Source organism: Parasteatoda tepidariorum, chromosome 8 (assembly GCF_043381705.1).
Source record: "Parasteatoda tepidariorum isolate YZ-2023 chromosome 8, CAS_Ptep_4.0, whole genome shotgun sequence".
Taxonomy (NCBI): domain Eukaryota; kingdom Metazoa; phylum Arthropoda; class Arachnida; order Araneae; family Theridiidae; genus Parasteatoda; species Parasteatoda tepidariorum.
This window is the reverse complement of record NC_092211.1, coordinates 69,360,114-69,379,654: the sequence shown is the minus strand read 5'-3', so window position 1 is coordinate 69,379,654 and position 19,541 is coordinate 69,360,114. Positions and strand designations below refer to the sequence as shown.

The following is a 19,541-nucleotide window of genomic DNA, read 5'->3' as shown; positions in this document are numbered from 1 at the left end:
TTACCGCTATTAAAATTTTGACTCATATATAATTACACTAAATTTATTATTCCATTCATAACCATCGAAAAAATTTCCTAAATTTTAAATTGAGCAATTTAATTGTGGAAAAATAACTTAAGACTTTTATTATTTAATAATATAAATCTATATGAATGGTTTTGCTTTATAAAACTCATAAATTACAATTTTAAAAGTTATTATCAGTAATGCAATTAAATGGGGCCGGCTTTATAGGGATATCAACAAAAAGAAGCAATTCTTTTTTATTGATAGCGCATGTGTTATAAAATTAAAAATGATGGAAAAAATTTATCGATAGAGAGCAAGCAGTAGAGAAATGGGGAAAAAAAAGCAAATGAACTTTCTATTTTGTCTAAAAAAAGCTGTAAATGTGATTGACACTGTATCAGTTTACGAATCCTTAATGGAAGAACAAAATTTTCTAGGGCGAAAAAATTAAAAAGTTTTATTCAGACTTCAATAATCAAGTTTTAAAAAATATTTTCGGGTTCGGCAATATTTTCGGTTCCCGCATGCAAATACTATTTACAAGCAACAAGGAAATGTATTTGGTACTCAAAGAGTTAAAAAGCTTCAATTTTATTTTAAAAAATGAGAAAAAAAGAATTGGCTAATACTAGTCAAAATTACTCGCAGCTACATTTTTAATATTGATGAGGAAATTATATTCTATATGATGTACTTTCCAAATCAGAGATATAACTTAAAATGAAGATAATGATAATGGTTTAGATTAAATAAAAGAAAAAAGATCGCCACAGTACAGGATTGAAAACTACAGAAAATTAAAGGATTTCAATAGCAATTCTATATACTATGTGTAGTGATAATAATCACTGAATAAATAAGAATTTAATAATTAAAAATAAAGAAACTTAAACTGCACAATATTGTTTTCAAATTTAAATTTTTATTTTATTTTATTAAGAGTTTTTTTTCTAAGAGAAACTTGAATGATATTGCTTTAATAATCTTTATAAACGAGGAAGGTGAGAACCACACACAGTTATCATTTAAATATAAAAAGGTAAAATCATTCTTGAAGCAAACTATACTTTGCACAAGTATTCAAAGAAGATAGTTGAAGAGTGAATTACAAAACGGGTTTCAACAATCAAACTGTCTATAACCTGACTGACCACATAGAGCGTGAATAATTCTCTTAACAGCAAACGGAAAAAAGGGGTTGTATTCCCTTTGTCTGACCCCCGCCGTTTGAGGTAGATCTCTGATAAATATGCCTGCCCTTTTAAGAGTAAAACTATTTCAAGTAAGCGCCACCAGGAGTGTTAAATATTTAATTTACTTTCATTTTTTATGCTCAATTAAATACAGTAACATTTCCTCCTTATTACTTATGTTCAATTTTCTTTAAAAAAAAATTATTATTCCTTTGTTACTACCTTTTATAATCCCACTCCTTGCTTCACATTGATTTTCATCAAATTTTGGGTGGGACCTAAATCGGTATTTTGCGGAATTACTCCTTTACAAGAAAAAAAACTAATGCACAAAAATCTGTATCTTTCTTTCCTTAAAAAAGAGCCTTTAAATTAAAAAGGATGGGATAATATATTTAATTTTTTCTCTCCATTTTAAACTTTTTTCTCCTTTTTTTTTAAAAACTTTTTTAAGAAAAACATTGAAAAAGTGAAATTTACATTTCAGGTGTGCTGGAGTTGTGTTCTCTAAAGTTGGCAAAACTGCTGCTTCAGCCTTGGCTGGAAGTTTATTAATGTTTCAGGTAAAAATATTTTGTTTTAATTTACTTTATTCATTTATTTTAAGTATTTGAATAAGGTTCTATGTTCTCAGATGCTCTAATCATGAAATACAATCATCTCCACCTAATTGCAAATCAGATAATCAATCTGTAAATAATCTAATGATAAATAATCTGTTTATAGGAATAAAATTTAATTTCTAGTATATAAAAAAAGATACTGATTTTTGTTTCTTTAACATTTATTGAGGAAAATGAGCTTCCCAACATTTGAAGAATTTAACAGTTGCTTCATCTAAGGAGCTTCAGCTTCATCAAGTGAATTTCTTTACCTTTCTGACCAGTATTCACATCTGTTACGCATCATTCTGTTATTATTGACTCATTTTGTACGGATAGTGATCGCTTATTAAGTATTGGCTCTTCTGGGGTTTTAGATTATTTTCTTGTAACATGCCCGATATAGTTCTGTTACATGCATTTATAAGAATTACTTCTAGAAGTCATCAGTCTTTGATCTAGAAGTCATCAATCAGTCTTTGGCATCTAGAAGTCATTTATCACACTTGAATTGAAATATTCATTTTATTGGTCTTTAGATAGTATGTAGTGTTCTTTATAAATTGCACATTAGTGTTCATCAAAATGTAATGTGGGAATCATACTCTGGGTTGCGACCCTTTGTTCCCTCATTGTTTTCTAAGTACTGAAATATTTAAATGGTAAATAAGAAGAAAATAAGGGGAACCGCTGCATAAATACAAAAGGCCCTTAAACAAATTCAAGAATATTTATCTTTAAAAATAGCTTATCACAACTAATTTAAAATTGAATATTCATAACATGGAAAGAAAGACAATCAAAAATGAAGCTCCTTCCATTCGTGAAAGTTAAAGCAGAAATGCGGTGTTGATCTAGTAATATAAGCCCGTCAAATTTGTGATTCTGTCTTTTAAGATAATGAGTAAATTTAAAATAAAATAGGGCAGTGGTTAAAAGGTTATGAATGTAGTTTAAGTTTCAAGAGCAGTACTGCAACTTGAATTCGAAAAATAATCAACAGTACTTGAAAAAAAATATATTGATTGGTATCAGCTTTGTTGCCGATGTTCCCATCAACCAATTTTTTACCCTTTATTGTCTAGTTTAACTTGTAAATTTTTATCTGGATAAATAGACATCTGGATTAAGCGCCTCTTTAAACTTTGACTCAACCTTCAAGACAATTTTAGTAAATATTGTCATTTTTTAGACATTTAAAGTTACTTTTTTAAAAAAAATCCTATAATAAAAGACTTTAGTATCTATTATTTTTAAAACAAGTAAAAGGGTGCCAGTTTTCTTAAAAAAAATTTTTTTTAGTCATGATATTTGTTAATAAAAAAATTTATTTTACTTGGAATTTATTTCCCACTTGACGTTAAAAAACTTGTCGAGTCATAAAGTTCATTAAGATGTCAAAAATGATAAAGTAGCTTCTTTATCACTTTATTTTTTGTGGTTTAGAGAAAATACAAGCTCTTTAAGTCATATTACAATACAGTGTGAAAAAAATTAAACCACTACTTAAAGAGAAAAAGAGATTAATTTCTTAAAATTTTGGTGAATATTATCAAAAAAAATAGAAAGAATTAATTGTGTCACAAAGTGTTTAAGGTGTTATAATAACACATATGCATTTTTTTCTTGGTTATGATGATGAAATGTGGTAAAACAGTTATAATTTGAGGCACCATAGAAAAGCACCTGAAAAGAATATGAAAAAAAATAATTATCTGACTAGCTGAAAACAACATAAATTTTAGTGAGGAACTCTAGTAGACATACAGTGCAGATGCAATGTGAAATGATTTCACATAATTATTTGCATCAAATAACATTATTTTCCTTTCCAACTGTAATAATTTCTGAATTTTTTCCCTTTTTGTGGTATTATGTCCTAAAATGAAATGACACCAATGTACTGGGGAACTCCCCAGTTTCCTTACGGCTCAGTATCGTACTACTCCCCTCCCTCGAAATATTTTCTTGCTATTCCACAAATTAAATGACTAATAATCAAGTTATAAAAATGTTTAAAATAATTTTTTTACCAAAATTTTGTTTCCAATATCTCTCTTTCTCAAATGCAATATGAGCTAATTATTCACATTATTCTATGTACATTAATAATATTTATTGAATCAGTTTTGAAACGCATGTGCATTTCTTTTCTATTGCTGGTGAATCACTCTTGTAGTAAAAATTAAAATCAGAAGAGACTAGTGTCAATTAGCATTAATAATGAAAACAAGATGAGCATTAAATTAAAACAGATTCAATGTACTTCATTAAGAAGATATGAGAAATCACCAATTTATACTATGATCAAACAACTAATTATGAATAAGAACTATATAACGCTTTCCCCCTTTAAAGCTGGTGCTGTGAATGATGCCATGTAACGGTAGTTAGAAATCAGTGAGCAGAAGTAGACTTCTTTAAAACTTACAGCAGCTTATCAGGAAAATCAGGCTAGTTCCTTAAAGGTAAAGTAAAAAAAGATGCAGAAACAATTCTAAAATTATGTGAATATAATTATTTTTTCTTAAAATGCCAAACACATTTTTAGAAACTATTTTTAAATGACTAGAAAACTTGCAAGTTGTTATGTGTGATGGGACTGGTAGCACCATCTTTGAGATTCAGGATTAACTATGACTCATGCTTAGAAGAGAATTTTAAAAAGAATAGGGAAGAATTTTGCTTAATAATTACCGTATTATTTGGCAAAAGCGCCGTCGCGCTATCATAAAAAAGTAGTTTTTTTCCTACATGCGGCGCTTCTGATGCAATAATTTTTAGTAGCACAAAAATTTACCAAGCAAAATTATTTAAGATTAAATAATTTTCTGAGAGAAAGACTATAAAAAAAAAAAATTATAACGAAGTCGACGAAATATTCACCTGAATCGCGATCTGCTGCAGAACAATCACCAATTCTTAGCAAACTTTGGGCAGCAGCCAGCAAGTAAATAAATAAACAAAATAATAATTAAATAGGACCCCAAATCCGGGACTGACGAAATTACGTATTTCGGAATTTGCCGAACTTCGAATCTCTTTTGGAAATTCCAATATGGCTCCCATATATTACTATAATTCAATTATGCTGTTAATTTCAGAAAACCAATAAATTTAGTTAAGTTTCGATCATAGATTATGATAGGGTGAATTTAAAACTGGCCCATCTTAAGAAATTTTGTTAGTTAAAATAATAATCCATTTAATATATCAACAAGAAATAGTCCGAAGCAGAAATAATCAGAATCCTCCGAAGAAATAATCGCTTCTTCTTCAGAGCGAGATCATAGTTCTCGTTTTTTTTTTTAGATAACATTTTGTTTTAGCAAAAGATGCTCACCTCACAAAAAAAAGCTAACATGGAATTGCAAAAAAAGTAACAATTAATGCTAAGAAACTAACAATGAATAACAACAATAAACAAGCTAACATCTAATAATGATAAAAAGAAAAACAAGCAAACAACTAATAACAAGGAGAAAAAAAACAAGCTAACTATTAACAAAAAAAAATTAACAATTAATAACTAATAAATAAATCCACAAAATAAAAAATAAATACATCGAATAAAAGAAACCGTAAAAGGGATAGATTTCATTTTGTATCCCACATGGTAGCTTCAATGTCAACTGGGTGTGGTAAATTTATGAGAGGGAAATGTGGAGGCAAAGAAGTAGAGCACAAGCACGGCTGTCAAGATTGATCAGTTTCTTTCAACTTGTTATTTTGCTCATTGGAAATGCAGGTGTTTTTACTTTTCACTTTATTTTAAACTGCTTAAGGAACAGATGCTTTGTTTGACACAGATTTATTTTTTTTTCATGCTATTTATTTTTAAAAGATAAAATAAAGTTACTTACTTCTACAGAATAAAATTCCAAATTAAAAGAGAATATAAGTGATTTTTTTTTTGTCTTATCCAATAAAATTTCTTTTAAAAAAATAGATTGAATTAAGTGCCAATTTTCGGGATGCCGAATTAGGGGTCCCATACTATATCTCCTTTTCTTTTCCCTAACCCCTTTAAAAATAACTGATTGATTCCTCCTAAACAGTTCCAGTAGAAATAACAAGCGGAGGAGGTGGGGTTCACTCCTCTTTTATACATTTTCTTCTCTCTTTCTAAGCTGAGTCATATTATGTTATTTCCATTGAAGGAGAGGGCATTCTACCCACTAAAATTTGTGGAAATAAGTAGTTTCCAGTTATAAACTTTAGTGTTTGAGTTTTTTTTTTTAGATTCGTTTCCAGGATGGAAGTAAAGGGAATTCAAGAAACAAGCATTCAATCAATGTGACATACAAAATCGTTATCTATAAAAGAACGAACAATTTTCTTCTTTCATGCCGGTGGAGAGGGATGAGCAGCCAACTCATCTTTTGAGTCTTTGGCCAATTGTATGATGATCCAATATATATATTTGTATATTCAATTAGAATTTTAGATTTAAGTTAACCATTGAAAGTAATCATAAATGTGTTTCAGTTTATTTGTGTACTTCATGATTTTTAGCATACTCTGCTTTGTGAGTTAAATCCACAAAGGTTATGGGCCTTTGCCCACCTGAGCGCTATTTGCAAATGTCAACGCCTTTTCCCACGTCAACGATATAGATTCAGAAGAAATTCTATCTGGGAGCTGAAAGATTTATTTTAATAGCAGGAAGAAACCAAGTTTTGAATATGGAAGGAAATTCCGAATCAACGAACTTAGCTTTTCCCAAACTTGGAGCATTCAACTACGATAGTTGGAAGTGTGACATGAGAGTGGCTCTGATGGATCGTGGAAGTTGGGAATTCGTCGGTGGAGCTGAACCACCATCACCACCTGTAGACACTGCCCCAGAATCAGTTAAACAGAATTTCGAGATAAGGAAAGCTAGAGCTTATTCTACAATATATCAAGGTGTTGAACGTCAAATTTTGAAGTTGATTCAGTCTACTACAGATGAGAAGAAAGCTTGGGACATTCTAAAAAAAGATTTTGAACCTAAATCAAGAGCAAGAATTGCTGGCCTGGTAGATGAATTTTACGAATTGAAATTTCAGCCAAATGAAGAGGTGATTGGAATATTCTGTCAACGAGTTCGAGATAAAAGTGCACAGATTAAAGAAGCTGGGTTCGAGATTCCCGAACTATTAGTATGTTTCCAGATAATAAGAAAACTTCCGGAAGAATATGACAATTTAGTACAGATCTTATATCGTTTAAAGGATTCGGAATTTACAATAAATAATATTGAGAGTCAATTGATCAGCGAATCTGGCAGAATCCAACTAAAAGCTCGAGATAGTGGATTCGATTCAGTTACAAATGCTTACTTAGCTAAAACAGACATGAAATCTTCAAGAGAAAGGAATTTGTCGAAGAACGAAGACATTCCACACAACGAAGACATTCCACACAACGGAAGCGGTCTGGACAGGAGAAGTACACAGGAAACTGAATACAGACGAAACTTGCAGAGCAAAGGATATCGACATAAAAGTATGGGGCCGTGTTTCAACTGCAATAAACAAGGTCATTATTCAAGAGATTGCAGAGCAAGCAAAACTGCAAATAAGATGCAAGATCGTCAAAGTGTGAGGCAAAATCCAGCTACTGGTCTTTTCTATACGGATATTAAAATTAACGAAGAAGTTGCCGAGGTCGACAGCATGGAACTGGATTTAGAAGAATGGCTTATTGACTCAGCCCATTTCGCAAACAGACGAGAATGGTTCGAGACGTTTAGACCTCTGAAGAAAGCAAAAGTTCTCGTCGGGGAAAAGATCTGTACATCAGAAGTAGAAGGGGTAGGTGACATAATTTTTTATGTTAAAGATAACGACAGATTCGTAAAGCTTATATTAAAGAACGTATACTATGCTCCAAATCTACGACGCAACTTAATAGCTGGATCTAATATTGATCCCTGTGGCAGAATCGCGGCGACATTGTCGCAGAACTTCACAGAGTTCTTGCAGAAAGATTTTTCTTTTGAGAAGTAAAAAATTTAGGTTTTTTTTTCATCAGAAATTTCCACGCAAAATTCGAATCGCGCATTTAAATAATCACTTTTTGAAGCCCTCAATTAATGCCGTTATCGTTAATCCATTTTGATTGTATTTTCATCAGTTATTGACATTGATTTTCACGTGGCGTTTAGATGTCCGGATGTATTTCAGGTAGGTGATATGGGAAATTCGAATTGCGCATTTGATCATTTACTTTTTAAGGCAATCATTTTATCAATTTTTTGGGCATTTATTGCTTTTGATTTCCACATTGTTCTTAAAACCCGATATTTTTCATACGATGTTATTTTCTACAACAATCAAATCTGAAAATGAAACATTGCATTTGATTAACACCCTTCTGAAGAGTCCGATCCGCGTGATTTCATCGTCCATCTGTTTTTCGTTTATTACTGCTACAGATTTCATTATGTTGAATTATTTTTTTAATGTGATGATGATTTGCAAAATGCGATAAAGGAAATAATTAGTGCGCCCTCCAACAATATGCGAGAATATTGCCCATAATATTAGAATATTGCCCATAGATTGTTTTTTCTTTGTTTTTGTAAACACAGCGTTTTAATTACCTTTAATTAGCAACATTCATCTTTGGTATTATTGAATGTACATTGCAGAAAGATATTAGTGCTAGAGAGTTTTGTCGCAGAAAGCCCGAAAAAATTCTGTCACTGGGATATTGATATAGCGGGATATAAAATTGTTTGGCAAAATTCAAAAATGATAATCTACGATAACCGTAGCAGATATTTCTTCAGTGTACTTAGAATAGATAAACTGTACATTGTAAAAGGGTTACCTGACAAACGTAAATCTGAAATACTTAAAAATGAAATTAATGCTGCATTAGACGTAACACTGTGTCATAGGAGATTTGCTCACCTCAATGACAGTCTTGTTAAGCACATGAGTAATAACAATGTTGTAAAAGGAATTGAGCAACTTAAAGGTAAATCTGAAACTTGTATTACTTGCAAAGTGACAAAGTCTACCCGAGCGTCTTTTAAAAGGAATTATCAACGTCTAACAAATAAAGTACTGGATAAGGTGCATATGGATTCTCCAACACCTTCACTGGGTGGAAGTCGATATTTTTTGTCCATAATAGATGATTTTTCCAGAAAAGTGGAAGTTTTTACTGTAGAGAAGAAAACATAAGTTTTTAAATGTTTCAAAACATATCTCGTAAAATCTGAAAGAGAATTAAACTGCAAATTGAAGTCAGTCCGAACAGACAACGGAATAAAATTTTGTCACGCCGAGTTTGAAGATTATTTAAACAATCTGGGAATTCGAATAGAGCGAACTTCAACTTATTCTCCAGAACAAAACGGGATTGCAGAAAAGTTTAACCGTGACGCAGTTGAAGCTGTTCGAGCATCACTTCACGATAGTGGACTAAGTGACCGATTTTGGGCTGAAGCTCTATATATGTACGTTCATGTACGAAACCGAAGTGAACACAAGTTAACAAATGGATTAACACCTTTTGAAATTTGGAATGGATACAAGCCATCAGTTCGACATCTAAGAATATTTGGTTCTTTGGCCTTTGTTCACGTACCCAAGGTAAAACGCAACAAATTGAGCAAGACATCAAAACTAGGAATCTTAGTTGGCTACGCAACAAGAACGAAGGGTTATAGGATCTATATTCCAGAAGAAAGAAGAGTAGTAGAAACTATTCATGCTAGTTTTGACAAAACGAAAAATGGAGTAGAGACATTATTTGGGAAGAATAAGAAGTGTGAATACGTAAGATACAAAGACAGCTACCAAGAACAAGTGTTAGACAATAAAGAAGAAACTGTTCAAAAGAAAGAAGAAATGCTACCAATAAAAATTGAAGAGTGGAAAAGAGTTGAAGCACCAAGAAAATTAAGTTCAAGAATAGATGTTTATTATTACCCACCTTCAAGCAAAGAGAGACTTCGATCAACTATGGACGTAGAACGATTTTGTGCCAAGAACGGATTAAAGTTCCAACCAGAACTATTTTCATTTAAGTCGACAAGTCCAAAGCATGAAGATAGTGGAGATTCATCGACGGATTGTGTAGTTCAAGATTTCGAAGATATTTTTGAAGACGAAGTATACAACTTGGAATCGCCTAGAACGTACGAGGAAACTCAAGAATCAGCCGACAAGGATAAGTTGAATAAATCCATGGAAGATGAAATTCAAACGATGAAAAATCGTAAAGTATGGGATTTAGTTGAACCTCCAGAAAATGCCCAAATCATCGGAAGCAGATGGGTGTATAATGTGAAGCGAGATGATAAAAACCAGATGAAGTTCAAGTCCCGGCTGGTAGCTCAAGGATTTAAACAGGTAAAAGGAAAACACTTCTCTGACATTTTTTCACCTGTAGTAAATTTTTCAATTATGCGATTTCTATTCATCTTATTAGTAAGTTTTTTATGCTGGAAATGTGTACAATTGGATATTAAAAGTGCATATTTATACGGAAATTTAACTGAAACTTTAGATATGTCTCAACCGAAAGGATTTGAAGTTAAAGGTAAAGAATATATGGTTTGTAAATTAAATAAAGCTATATATGGTTTAAAACAAAGTGGACGACAGTGGAATATTGAGTTAGATAATACTTTAGGACAACTAGGTTTTGAAAAACTACTTTGGTGTAATTGTGTTTATAAATTAAAATCTAAAGTTATTCTTTTGGTGTATGTCGACGACATAGTATTATTTGGGGAAGACCAAAACAAAATTGATGAAGCTGTTGATTTACTTAAAAGTAAATTAGAAATTCAAGATTTAGGCAAATTGAAATATTTGTTAGGTGTAAACTTTGAAGCCGTAAATGATAGGGTTTATTTGCATCAAGAAACTTATATTGAAAAGTTAATGAAGAAATTTGAAGAATTACCTAAAACTTTTGTAAATTTGCCTTTAAAACCTGGAATTAAATTACCACCTAAAGTTAAAGAAGAAGAAATTTTTGAAACAGATTTAATGAAAAAATTCCCATATAGAACTCTGATTGGTTGTCTTTCTTTTATAGCTAATAGAAGTAGACCTGATGTTGAATTTTCAGTTAATATTTTATAGCAATATTGTAATGGTTATTCTTATCAACATTGGAATATAGTTGTTGATTTATTAAATTATGTGCTTAATACGAAAGATTTAAAAATTAACTTGTCAAGTGTAAATCAAAATAACTTAGTAGTTTTTTCTGATGCTAATTGGGGATGCCATTTAACCAACAGATATTCATCAAGTGGACATATAATATGTTTTGATGGTATACCGTTCACTTGGAAAACAAGTAAACAAAAGTGTGTAGCTCTTAGTTCTATGAAATCCGAATTTATCTCACTTATAGAATCTGTTAAAGAAATTATTTGGTTTTCAAGAGTTTTAAAGAAATTGAATGTATTAGAAAATATGGAAGTACCAATTCAACTCTGTGACAACAAAGCTGCAATTTATTTTTCCAAAAATTCGATTGAAAATGTGAAAACTAAGCACATAGACGTAAGATATCAGTTTATTAGAAATATGTTAGAAGAAAACTTATTTAAACTGGAGTACATCTGTAGTAAAGACAACTTAGCAGATTTTCTCACGAAACCTTTAAGTAAAGAAAAATTTCAGTATTTTATTGATAAAGTTTATAATGGGGCCGAATGTGGAAATAAGTAGTTTCCTGTTATAAACTTTAGTGTTTGAGTTTTTTTTTTTTTTCAGATTCATTTCTAGGATGGAAGTAAAGGGAATTCAAGAAACAAGCATTCAATCAATGTGACGTACAAAATCGTTATCTATAAAAGAACGAACAATTTTCTTCTTTCATGCTGGTGGAGAGGGATGAGCAGCCAACTCATCTTTTGAGTCTTTGGCCGATTGTATGATGATCCGATATATATATTTGTATATTCAATTAGAATTTTAAAATTAAATTAACCATTGAAAGTAATAATAAATGTGTTCCAGTTTATTTGTGTACTTCATGATTTTTAGCATACTCTGCTTTGTGAGTTAAATCCTCAAAATTCCACCCCCAAAGATTGTGAAAGTGAAACTCGTTTTCGCTTCGCTCATTCCTTCTTCAGAATTTCTTTGGTGCGCACTTAGTTAATTCTTATTCCTGTTATTATTAGTTATTTTGTTATTATTAGTTGTTTCGTTATCAGTTTTTCCTCAAATTGTTAACTGTAATAAATTTTTTAATCTTTTTATTTTAATATCTTTAGTTAATAAACTTTTAGCTTAAAATTTTTATTTTTATTTTTCTTATTACATTGTTCTACAGATTTTTGAAATCAGTCACAGCGTTAATTCTTCCGCTAAATATGGTTGAATTATTTTTTTATAATAGAAGAATAGTTTACTTTCCTAAAATTTGAGATTTTCCATCCTTTTTCTCTCAAACTCCGACCATCCCAACTCAAGGTTTTTATCGGCGCAGCTGAGCATATAAATAATTTTTTTTTCTGTTAATTTGCTCTTCTGTTTTTTGGCACGGTGCCAACTGGTAAAGAACAACTTTATTTTATATCAATTTGTTGCTTTTTCTTTCTGAAAAAGAAAACTTTTTTTTCAAGTGAACTCTTTGTTAATGCATTTTAGGCTATTCTCTCCCCTCTTCCAATAAGTTAGAAATTATGTTATTTGCTGTATTTAAAAATATTTTGTTGTACTCAACATTATTTTCAGACCATTTATAGGGATTATATATTAAGCACGCTTATTTCAAATTAACCCGTATCAACAATGATTTAGTTCAGCCTTGCCTAAACAGTAAGTGAGTGGACCTTTTAACAAATTTTATTTTTTTCATAATTTAGAAATTAAAACTTTACTTTATGAAATGTATAAAATTTTATTTTTACTATGCAGATATTCTAAATGGTAATTTAAAGGTCTCTTCTATAAGGATGCTGATATGCGCAGTGTAGCGCCTCTGCAGCGTTTATGATAACTTTTTTTAAAAAATTTCATTTTTATCGATGAGCGGTGCTTGCGACAATGCTGCGCTTTCACCAGAAAATACGATATACTTTGGTAAATAACCTTCTAGTAATTTTCTCTCAAAGTTTCAAAATTTTTCATTTGTGGCAAAGCTGGTCTGGTTTTCCTGAAGAAAAAAAAACAGACACTGAGGTTCACCCTTAAACATTAAAATAGTTGTTGAAATATTATTTACTAAAAAAGTGATATTTCTCTTCATAGATTGCTCAACGACAAGGTTATATTAAAGTCAACTGGAATAAAGTAAATCGAGACATTGAAAAAGCAAAAGGCAAACTAGACAAACATTCAAAAGAAGAAATACATTGGTTTGTTCAAGAAGTAAGTCAGTTTTTTTATTAACTGATATGATTTGGAAATCTAAAAATTTTTCAAAAACTTAAAGAGGGTTGTTGATGCAGGCAACTTTTTAATTTCAATCTATGAATTTCTTATGTTTAAGCCAAAATAATCATTAAGGAAGATATAAATTTTTTTTTTCATATTTATTGACCTAATTTTATTAGCTGTTAGCGAGATATTTTTACTAAATATTTAAAGTAATAGCAGCATTTAGGCTATAACATTTGATTTAAAATGGCAGCATGACATTTAAATTTCCATCATGACAATAAATGGCCATCATGACAATAAGTGGCCAGCATGACATCTCAATAATTCCAAAACATTTGTATATAAATACCTTAATAAGCACACTCAGATGTTTTTAAATACAGGCAAAATTTGAAAAATTAATACAGTCTAAATTGTTATTTCACTACCACTTTAAATATTACATAGAAACTTATGTATAAGCAGGCAAGATATTTGTACTCCTAACAAAAATGTCTTTAAAAATGCTCCGCCCTACTTTATTTTTTATTTATTATCATTATTATTATTATTTTTTTTTTGTGTTCATCATTTGTTCTGCATAGTTGTTTATTGTAGAATACTAAAATCTTGTATTCATTATAAAAAAGCAATTAAATTACCTTATAAAATATTGTCACTTTCCCTCTGCTCAACAAAAATTTAGGTAGAAATAATATTACTTGAATTTTTTAGCTAAAAATTCAAATTTGGATTTAAATGTTCGATCATTTACCAGTTTTTAACTAAGACTGAGCATGGTTAAATTACAGGTATATGATTCTATTGTAGATCTATGTTCTTTAATTTTTTATATTTTTCTGCTTTTTTTAACAAATTATTTTTACAATTTATCGCAAGATAATTTTCATTCCCAGAGGGAAAGTGTAAAAGTTCTACCTAGCTTATTGTATGTCTTTCTCCACTTGACCTTCTCTAAATTTTATTTTGCCTTCCTATGGTAAGGTAAAATTGGTTCATCTTTGTATGATACTCTGTTTTTCATTACAGTATAAGAAACTTGCATATTTCTATTCTTTCGCAGCTTTAAGAATTATAGTGCAAGAAATCGTTGCATAAACCCATTTTCAAAATACGCATTTTCTCCCATTTTTAAAATTTTGCATATTCTAAAAATAATTGTATTAAAAAATCAATTCTTTTAAAATCGCGTTTAGATTTTTTGCAAAGCTGCTGGTAATGTAGCAATATACTATAAAGTCTTCACTAATCAAGAACATCACAAAATGGTTACTCGCATGTTTAGTTTTACTTTTGCATGTTGTAATAATATCAACAAAAATATCGGGACTTAAAAAACATGTTGATATCCATAGCAACCAAAAAACATTTTAAAAAGCTAATTAGATATATAATAGAAATGTTGCAAATTGAGAACATCAAAATTATATTACTCTAAAGCAGGATTCAGAACTGACGTGTCTTAATAAGTTCATATTAAAAATAAAAATCAGCATTTTAAAATCCTCAATGTTTTTTGTAAGATTTGTTCTACTTCGTTTAATTTTATTTAAGCCAAATAAAGACTGAGAGAGGCATCAAAACAAATTTGGAGAAATTCATTTGGTTAGAAAGAGAAAAGTGAAACTCTGTGTAATTTACATGTTTTCCAAATTGTGTTTAAAAAAAAGAATCCTTTTAATTACCAAAATATTTAATGATTTTGAAAAATAAACATTTTTGAACTTAATTACTAAACAAACAAGCAAACTACATAATAAGTTAAAAAAAAAAATTTTTCCCAAATCCTATTTGCATTCTCTTAATTTTTAGAAACCTCACTTAAATATTTCAACGTTTAAATATTTTCACCTATTATTTTATGAAATCTCTTCAGACTAAAAGGGTAGAAAACTACCCTTTTAGTTTAGCGACTTTATTTGATAACAAATATAATAGCCAATTAGGCTGTAGTTTTGATAATTCTTTCCTTACATTTTATTTAACTCATTCTTTTCACATTTCTTTCCTGCACTCATTGTTTCATATTACATATTTTGATTCCCCCCCCCTTTTTTTTTTAACCTTTTGGTCAATCACATCCCTGAAAATTAATATTTTTAGCCTTCTTAGGAGATAGATATGTTTACATACAGTTGACAAAAAAAGTATTAGCACACTAAGCTAATTTAAAATTCTTGCAAGATAAAATAACCAAACTAATCCAAACTAGGATTTTCTTTACCTTTATTATAGTAAAAACAAAAGTAAGTGAAAATAAAAAGCACACTTGCTTTTACAGCATTTAAAACAAAGAAACATTATTATATTTTTGCAAAAAAAGTATTAGCACACTTAGTGAAACAAATAAAAAAAATTTTCAGTATCGGTGATTTGCTTTTTAATATCTTGTATGCAATCCATTGGCCTTAATGATTGCTTCTAATCTTCGTGGCATAGATTCTACTAACTTTTTGGTAATATTTGAGGAAATATTATTCCAGGAATGAATCAATGTAGATTCTAAAGAATCTCTTCCCGTAATGTGGTTATTCCTTACTTCTTGATCTAGATGGTGCCAAAGATGTTCGATCGGGTTCAGATCAGGAGATTGGGGGGGAGTGCGTAGCCTTCTTGGTGCATTATAAAGCAACCATTCCCTTGTTACATTCGCGGAATGTTTAGGATCATTATCTTGCTGGAATATATAGGTGTCTTGGAGGCCTAATTTTCTAGCACTGCTTTTCAAGTTACGGCGCAAAACCTCTATATACGATAAAGCTGTCATCCTACCATTAATAACTTCCAAATTTCCAACCCCATTATGCGCCATACAGCCCCAAACCATCACATTTCCCCCACCATGCTTAATTGTTGACAAGATATTTTTCTGATCAAGAGCAGTACCTTTTTTCCTCCAAACAGTTAAAATGCTTTTTGGCCGAAATATTTCAAACTTACTCTCATCAGAAAAAATAACTTGCTTCCAAAACTCCATTGGCTTACTTCGATAGGTCAGAGCAAACTCAAGTCTCTTTTTCCTATTAACCTCGCTAATAAAAGGTTTCTTCCTTGGCCTCCTACCCCGAAGACCACTCATATGGAGAACATTTCTAATAGTTTGTGGCGTCACTGACTTGCCAGAAGTTGACGCAAAGTCGTTGGCTAAATTTCGAGCACTTTGAGTTGGATTTCTTAGGGCCATTTTAACAACATGCCTCCTTTCCCTGTCATTTACTTTGACTGGGCGACCAGATCGGGGTTTATTTTTCGTGGATCCTGTTTCTTCCACTTTTTTAATAATGGAACGAACTGTTGAAAAGCTCAATTTTAACTTTTTTCCAATATCCCGATAACTTTTTCCTAATTCACGGAGACATATTATCTTTTCTCGAGTGGAGCCTGGAATTTCACACTTCTTCGGACTCATACTTAATGAATAGAGAAATTCAAAATAACACTGAACGTAACTTAATAATCTAGTCTTAGTACAAATTATGAATCGGTTTCAGTAAGTGAATATAAGGTTTTATTCTTCTTATCTGTAGTGGTAGTAATGCAATTCGAGTGTGCCAATATTTTTTTTGTAAAATAAAATGCGTTTTTTCTATGGAAATATTTTGTTAACAATGACGGGAATTTTATATTTTGTGATTTAGTTTTCATTTGAAAGTTGAGTGTAATATAGTTTAATTGGTAAAGTTAGAACTTTTCGTTGCGTAAATATTTGAAACTATGTTGATGTGCCAATACTTTTTTTACCGACTGTATATACTAATATTCATGTATTTTATTTATTCTTCTGTTGCAGACTAAAAACTTTGTTAACGAATATAAATTTCTTGTCACTGGATTTGCTGGTGGTTTCCTCATAGCTATATCTATGTGCTAGACAGAGTCTGATCTATATTTATGGAATTCATAATTATATGTTTGAAAATAGTTTTTATTTGTTAATATGTAAGTGATATAAAAATTTAACCTAAAATAAAGTTTATGTGTTCAATGTGTTCATATTTCTTTTATTTGTCAATATATTTGAGACATTAATTAAAACTTTTTATGTCAATTTACATCTATCCATCCTTGCCAAAGTTTTTAATTATAAAATGATAATTAATACATCTTATACTTCAGCAATGGAACTGTTCTCAATAACTTGATAGTTACTAAAGTCCCCTAACTAAAGTTGATATAAAATGCCACTTTCTGCCAGTTATTTTGTGATGAGCCCTTAAAATTGCTTACAAAACTCATCAAAATTTCACACATTTTAGTTTTAACATCTTTTATAAAAATAGGAGCATTCTTGCTTCTAAATTAATATTTCAATGTCGAGGATATTAATTTTGTCAAAAAACATGCAATTTGGTTCATGAAGATAAAATTTTTCATTAGAAATTTTCTTTAATTGTTATGTAAAGTGCATAAAAAAGAGAGAGGAAAACAGAATGGTACACTAAAAAAATCTTATTGGAGGAAAAAAAAATTGCCATGTAAATAAGCAACACTTTTATGGAAATTTCGAATTTCTCTCTAACGACCTATATAAATATAAAATTTATTAACGCAAACCACACAGAATAAGGTTATTTCTAATGAAATATACTTTATCAAATAAATATAAAAATCAAAATTTGGTAAACGAAAGAAATTTGCGATTATTTATTAAAATTATGACAAAACTAAAAGCATAAAATGTGAGCCTTTAAAGAAGTTGGCTTTTAGAAAAGACCAAAATTACAATTGTGATATAGCGTAAATATTTTCTCAAACAAGGATTCTGACATTATTTTCCTTTAGATAGTATAAAAATTTATTTGACTGCGAGGAAAAGTTGTGTGTTACAAAGTTTTACTGCTTTGTGTTTACTTATGTAAAGGCACAACAATTTTTTTATAGCGACATAGAGGGGTACAATTCTTATTTGGAGATTACTGATACAGGGTTCCCATGGGTCAGGGAATTTTATTTTAACCCCAAAAATCAGGGAAAGATGCAATTTTTTTTTACAAAAAACCTGGAATATTCCTATATTATGCCTGGAAAATAACCTGCCTTAAAATTGTCAGTAACAGGAATCAGCTATTATGATTCGAGTTAAATAGTTCTGATTTCTATTTCAATTATTTGTTGTTAGAGGTTCTCATTTTAGTCAAACAGAAGTGTTCCTTTCCTCATTTAATATTTTACACAGAAAATCTAATATTTCACATTACAAATAAAAGAACTAAAATTTTCTGATGAAAATATGGTCTCAATTTTTATTCAAATTTACCTGCTATACCTGGAAAAGTTTTTTCTTTTTCTGAAATTGAGTGGGAACCCTGTGATTATATCCGTGTTTTTTATTCTCAGCTACTAGACAATCACCAAACTTTGATTAAAAAAATTGTTCGCAGGCATCAACCGAGAGTTTTATTTTCCTTAGTCCAGAATTACTTCAATCAAAATGGCAAAGTGGGAATATGCTTGTAATGGCTTTTACATGCCCAAAATGCCTATGTTATTCGTATTGCAAGTAGGTATATACATATTTTTTTCTTGCCTCTATTCTGTGACCGAACTGTGCTGATAAAAAAAAAATTGTGCGTGGAGTCCCTCCGCGCGGAAGAAGTGAAACTTCGTAATGTGGAAATGAAAATAGGAAGGGGTAGAAATTGATTTTTAGTGAAATCATATTATTTCTTTAAGACAAACTTTATTAACATTGCTTACAATTCACAATTGATCGCATCTTTTAATTATCATTTTCTAGTGGAGAAATATCCAAATCTATAACATTTACAATAAGATTATGATAACTAAAGTAAGATACAAAATGTTTAAATTCTATTTTTTCATTATTTCTTGCAAAAACTGCATCAATGGTAGTGGATCTTTGGTTGTTGGATCATTCCTACCATTTATTATTTCCAATCCAGGTTTGTCTTTAAGGAAAGTTAATAATGTTTCAGCTTCAGGTAATGAGAAATTCACATTAAAATCTCCTGCAATGATCACAGACCGCTTGTTGGCAGTAGTGTTGAAGGTTTAACGCAACCTTGTTGGAAGTCGCATTAGAAATTTCACTTCAAAAAAGTTTTGTTGATGCGTTAGTGGAGTAGCACAGTAGTGAGTTAAAGTTTTATCTCACATAAAGAAACTTGAAGATTTAAACATTTCTTTATTTCATACAGTACCATCTCGATACAGCGTACAACTGAAGATATTAAATATAAATACAGTTTAACAAAAATTTTGGTACATCACCGGAAACAACAACACAGTGAAGTGACATAGTAGAGAATGTATTCTTCTTTCATTTTGACAATTACCTACATACATAGTCTGAAAAAAATATCTACTTATTTTAATCTTTGATCTTTCTTCAAGAATTTAATATGTAGTATTCGTTTTAAACT

The 19,541-nt window shown here is 30.2% G+C and overlaps 1 protein-coding gene across 5 annotated transcripts; it reads left to right on the top strand.

The window, feature by feature from the left end:
• Positions 1-65: 65 nt before the first annotated feature.
• On the top strand, positions 66-17,149 carry LOC107450020 (uncharacterized). Of its 5 annotated transcripts, XM_071184199.1 has the most exons (4): positions 7,803-10,158; positions 11,542-11,699; positions 13,027-13,146; positions 16,949-17,149. In XM_071184199.1, the coding sequence occupies exons 1-2, from the start codon at positions 9,259-9,261 to the stop codon at positions 11,551-11,553; spliced, it is 912 nt and encodes a 303-aa protein (XP_071040300.1). In that variant the 5' UTR covers positions 7,803-9,258; the 3' UTR covers positions 11,554-11,699; positions 13,027-13,146; positions 16,949-17,149. The 5 variants fall into 5 exon arrangements, 4 of the variants coding, with proteins under 4 accessions (XP_071040299.1, XP_071040298.1, XP_071040300.1 ...); XM_071184198.1 differs by lacking the exon at positions 16,949-17,149 and having other exon boundaries at positions 1,787-10,158; XR_011637431.1 differs by lacking the exons at positions 7,803-10,158; positions 11,542-11,699; positions 16,949-17,149 and adding an exon at positions 66-1,768.
• Positions 17,150-19,541: the final 2,392 nt, after the last annotated feature.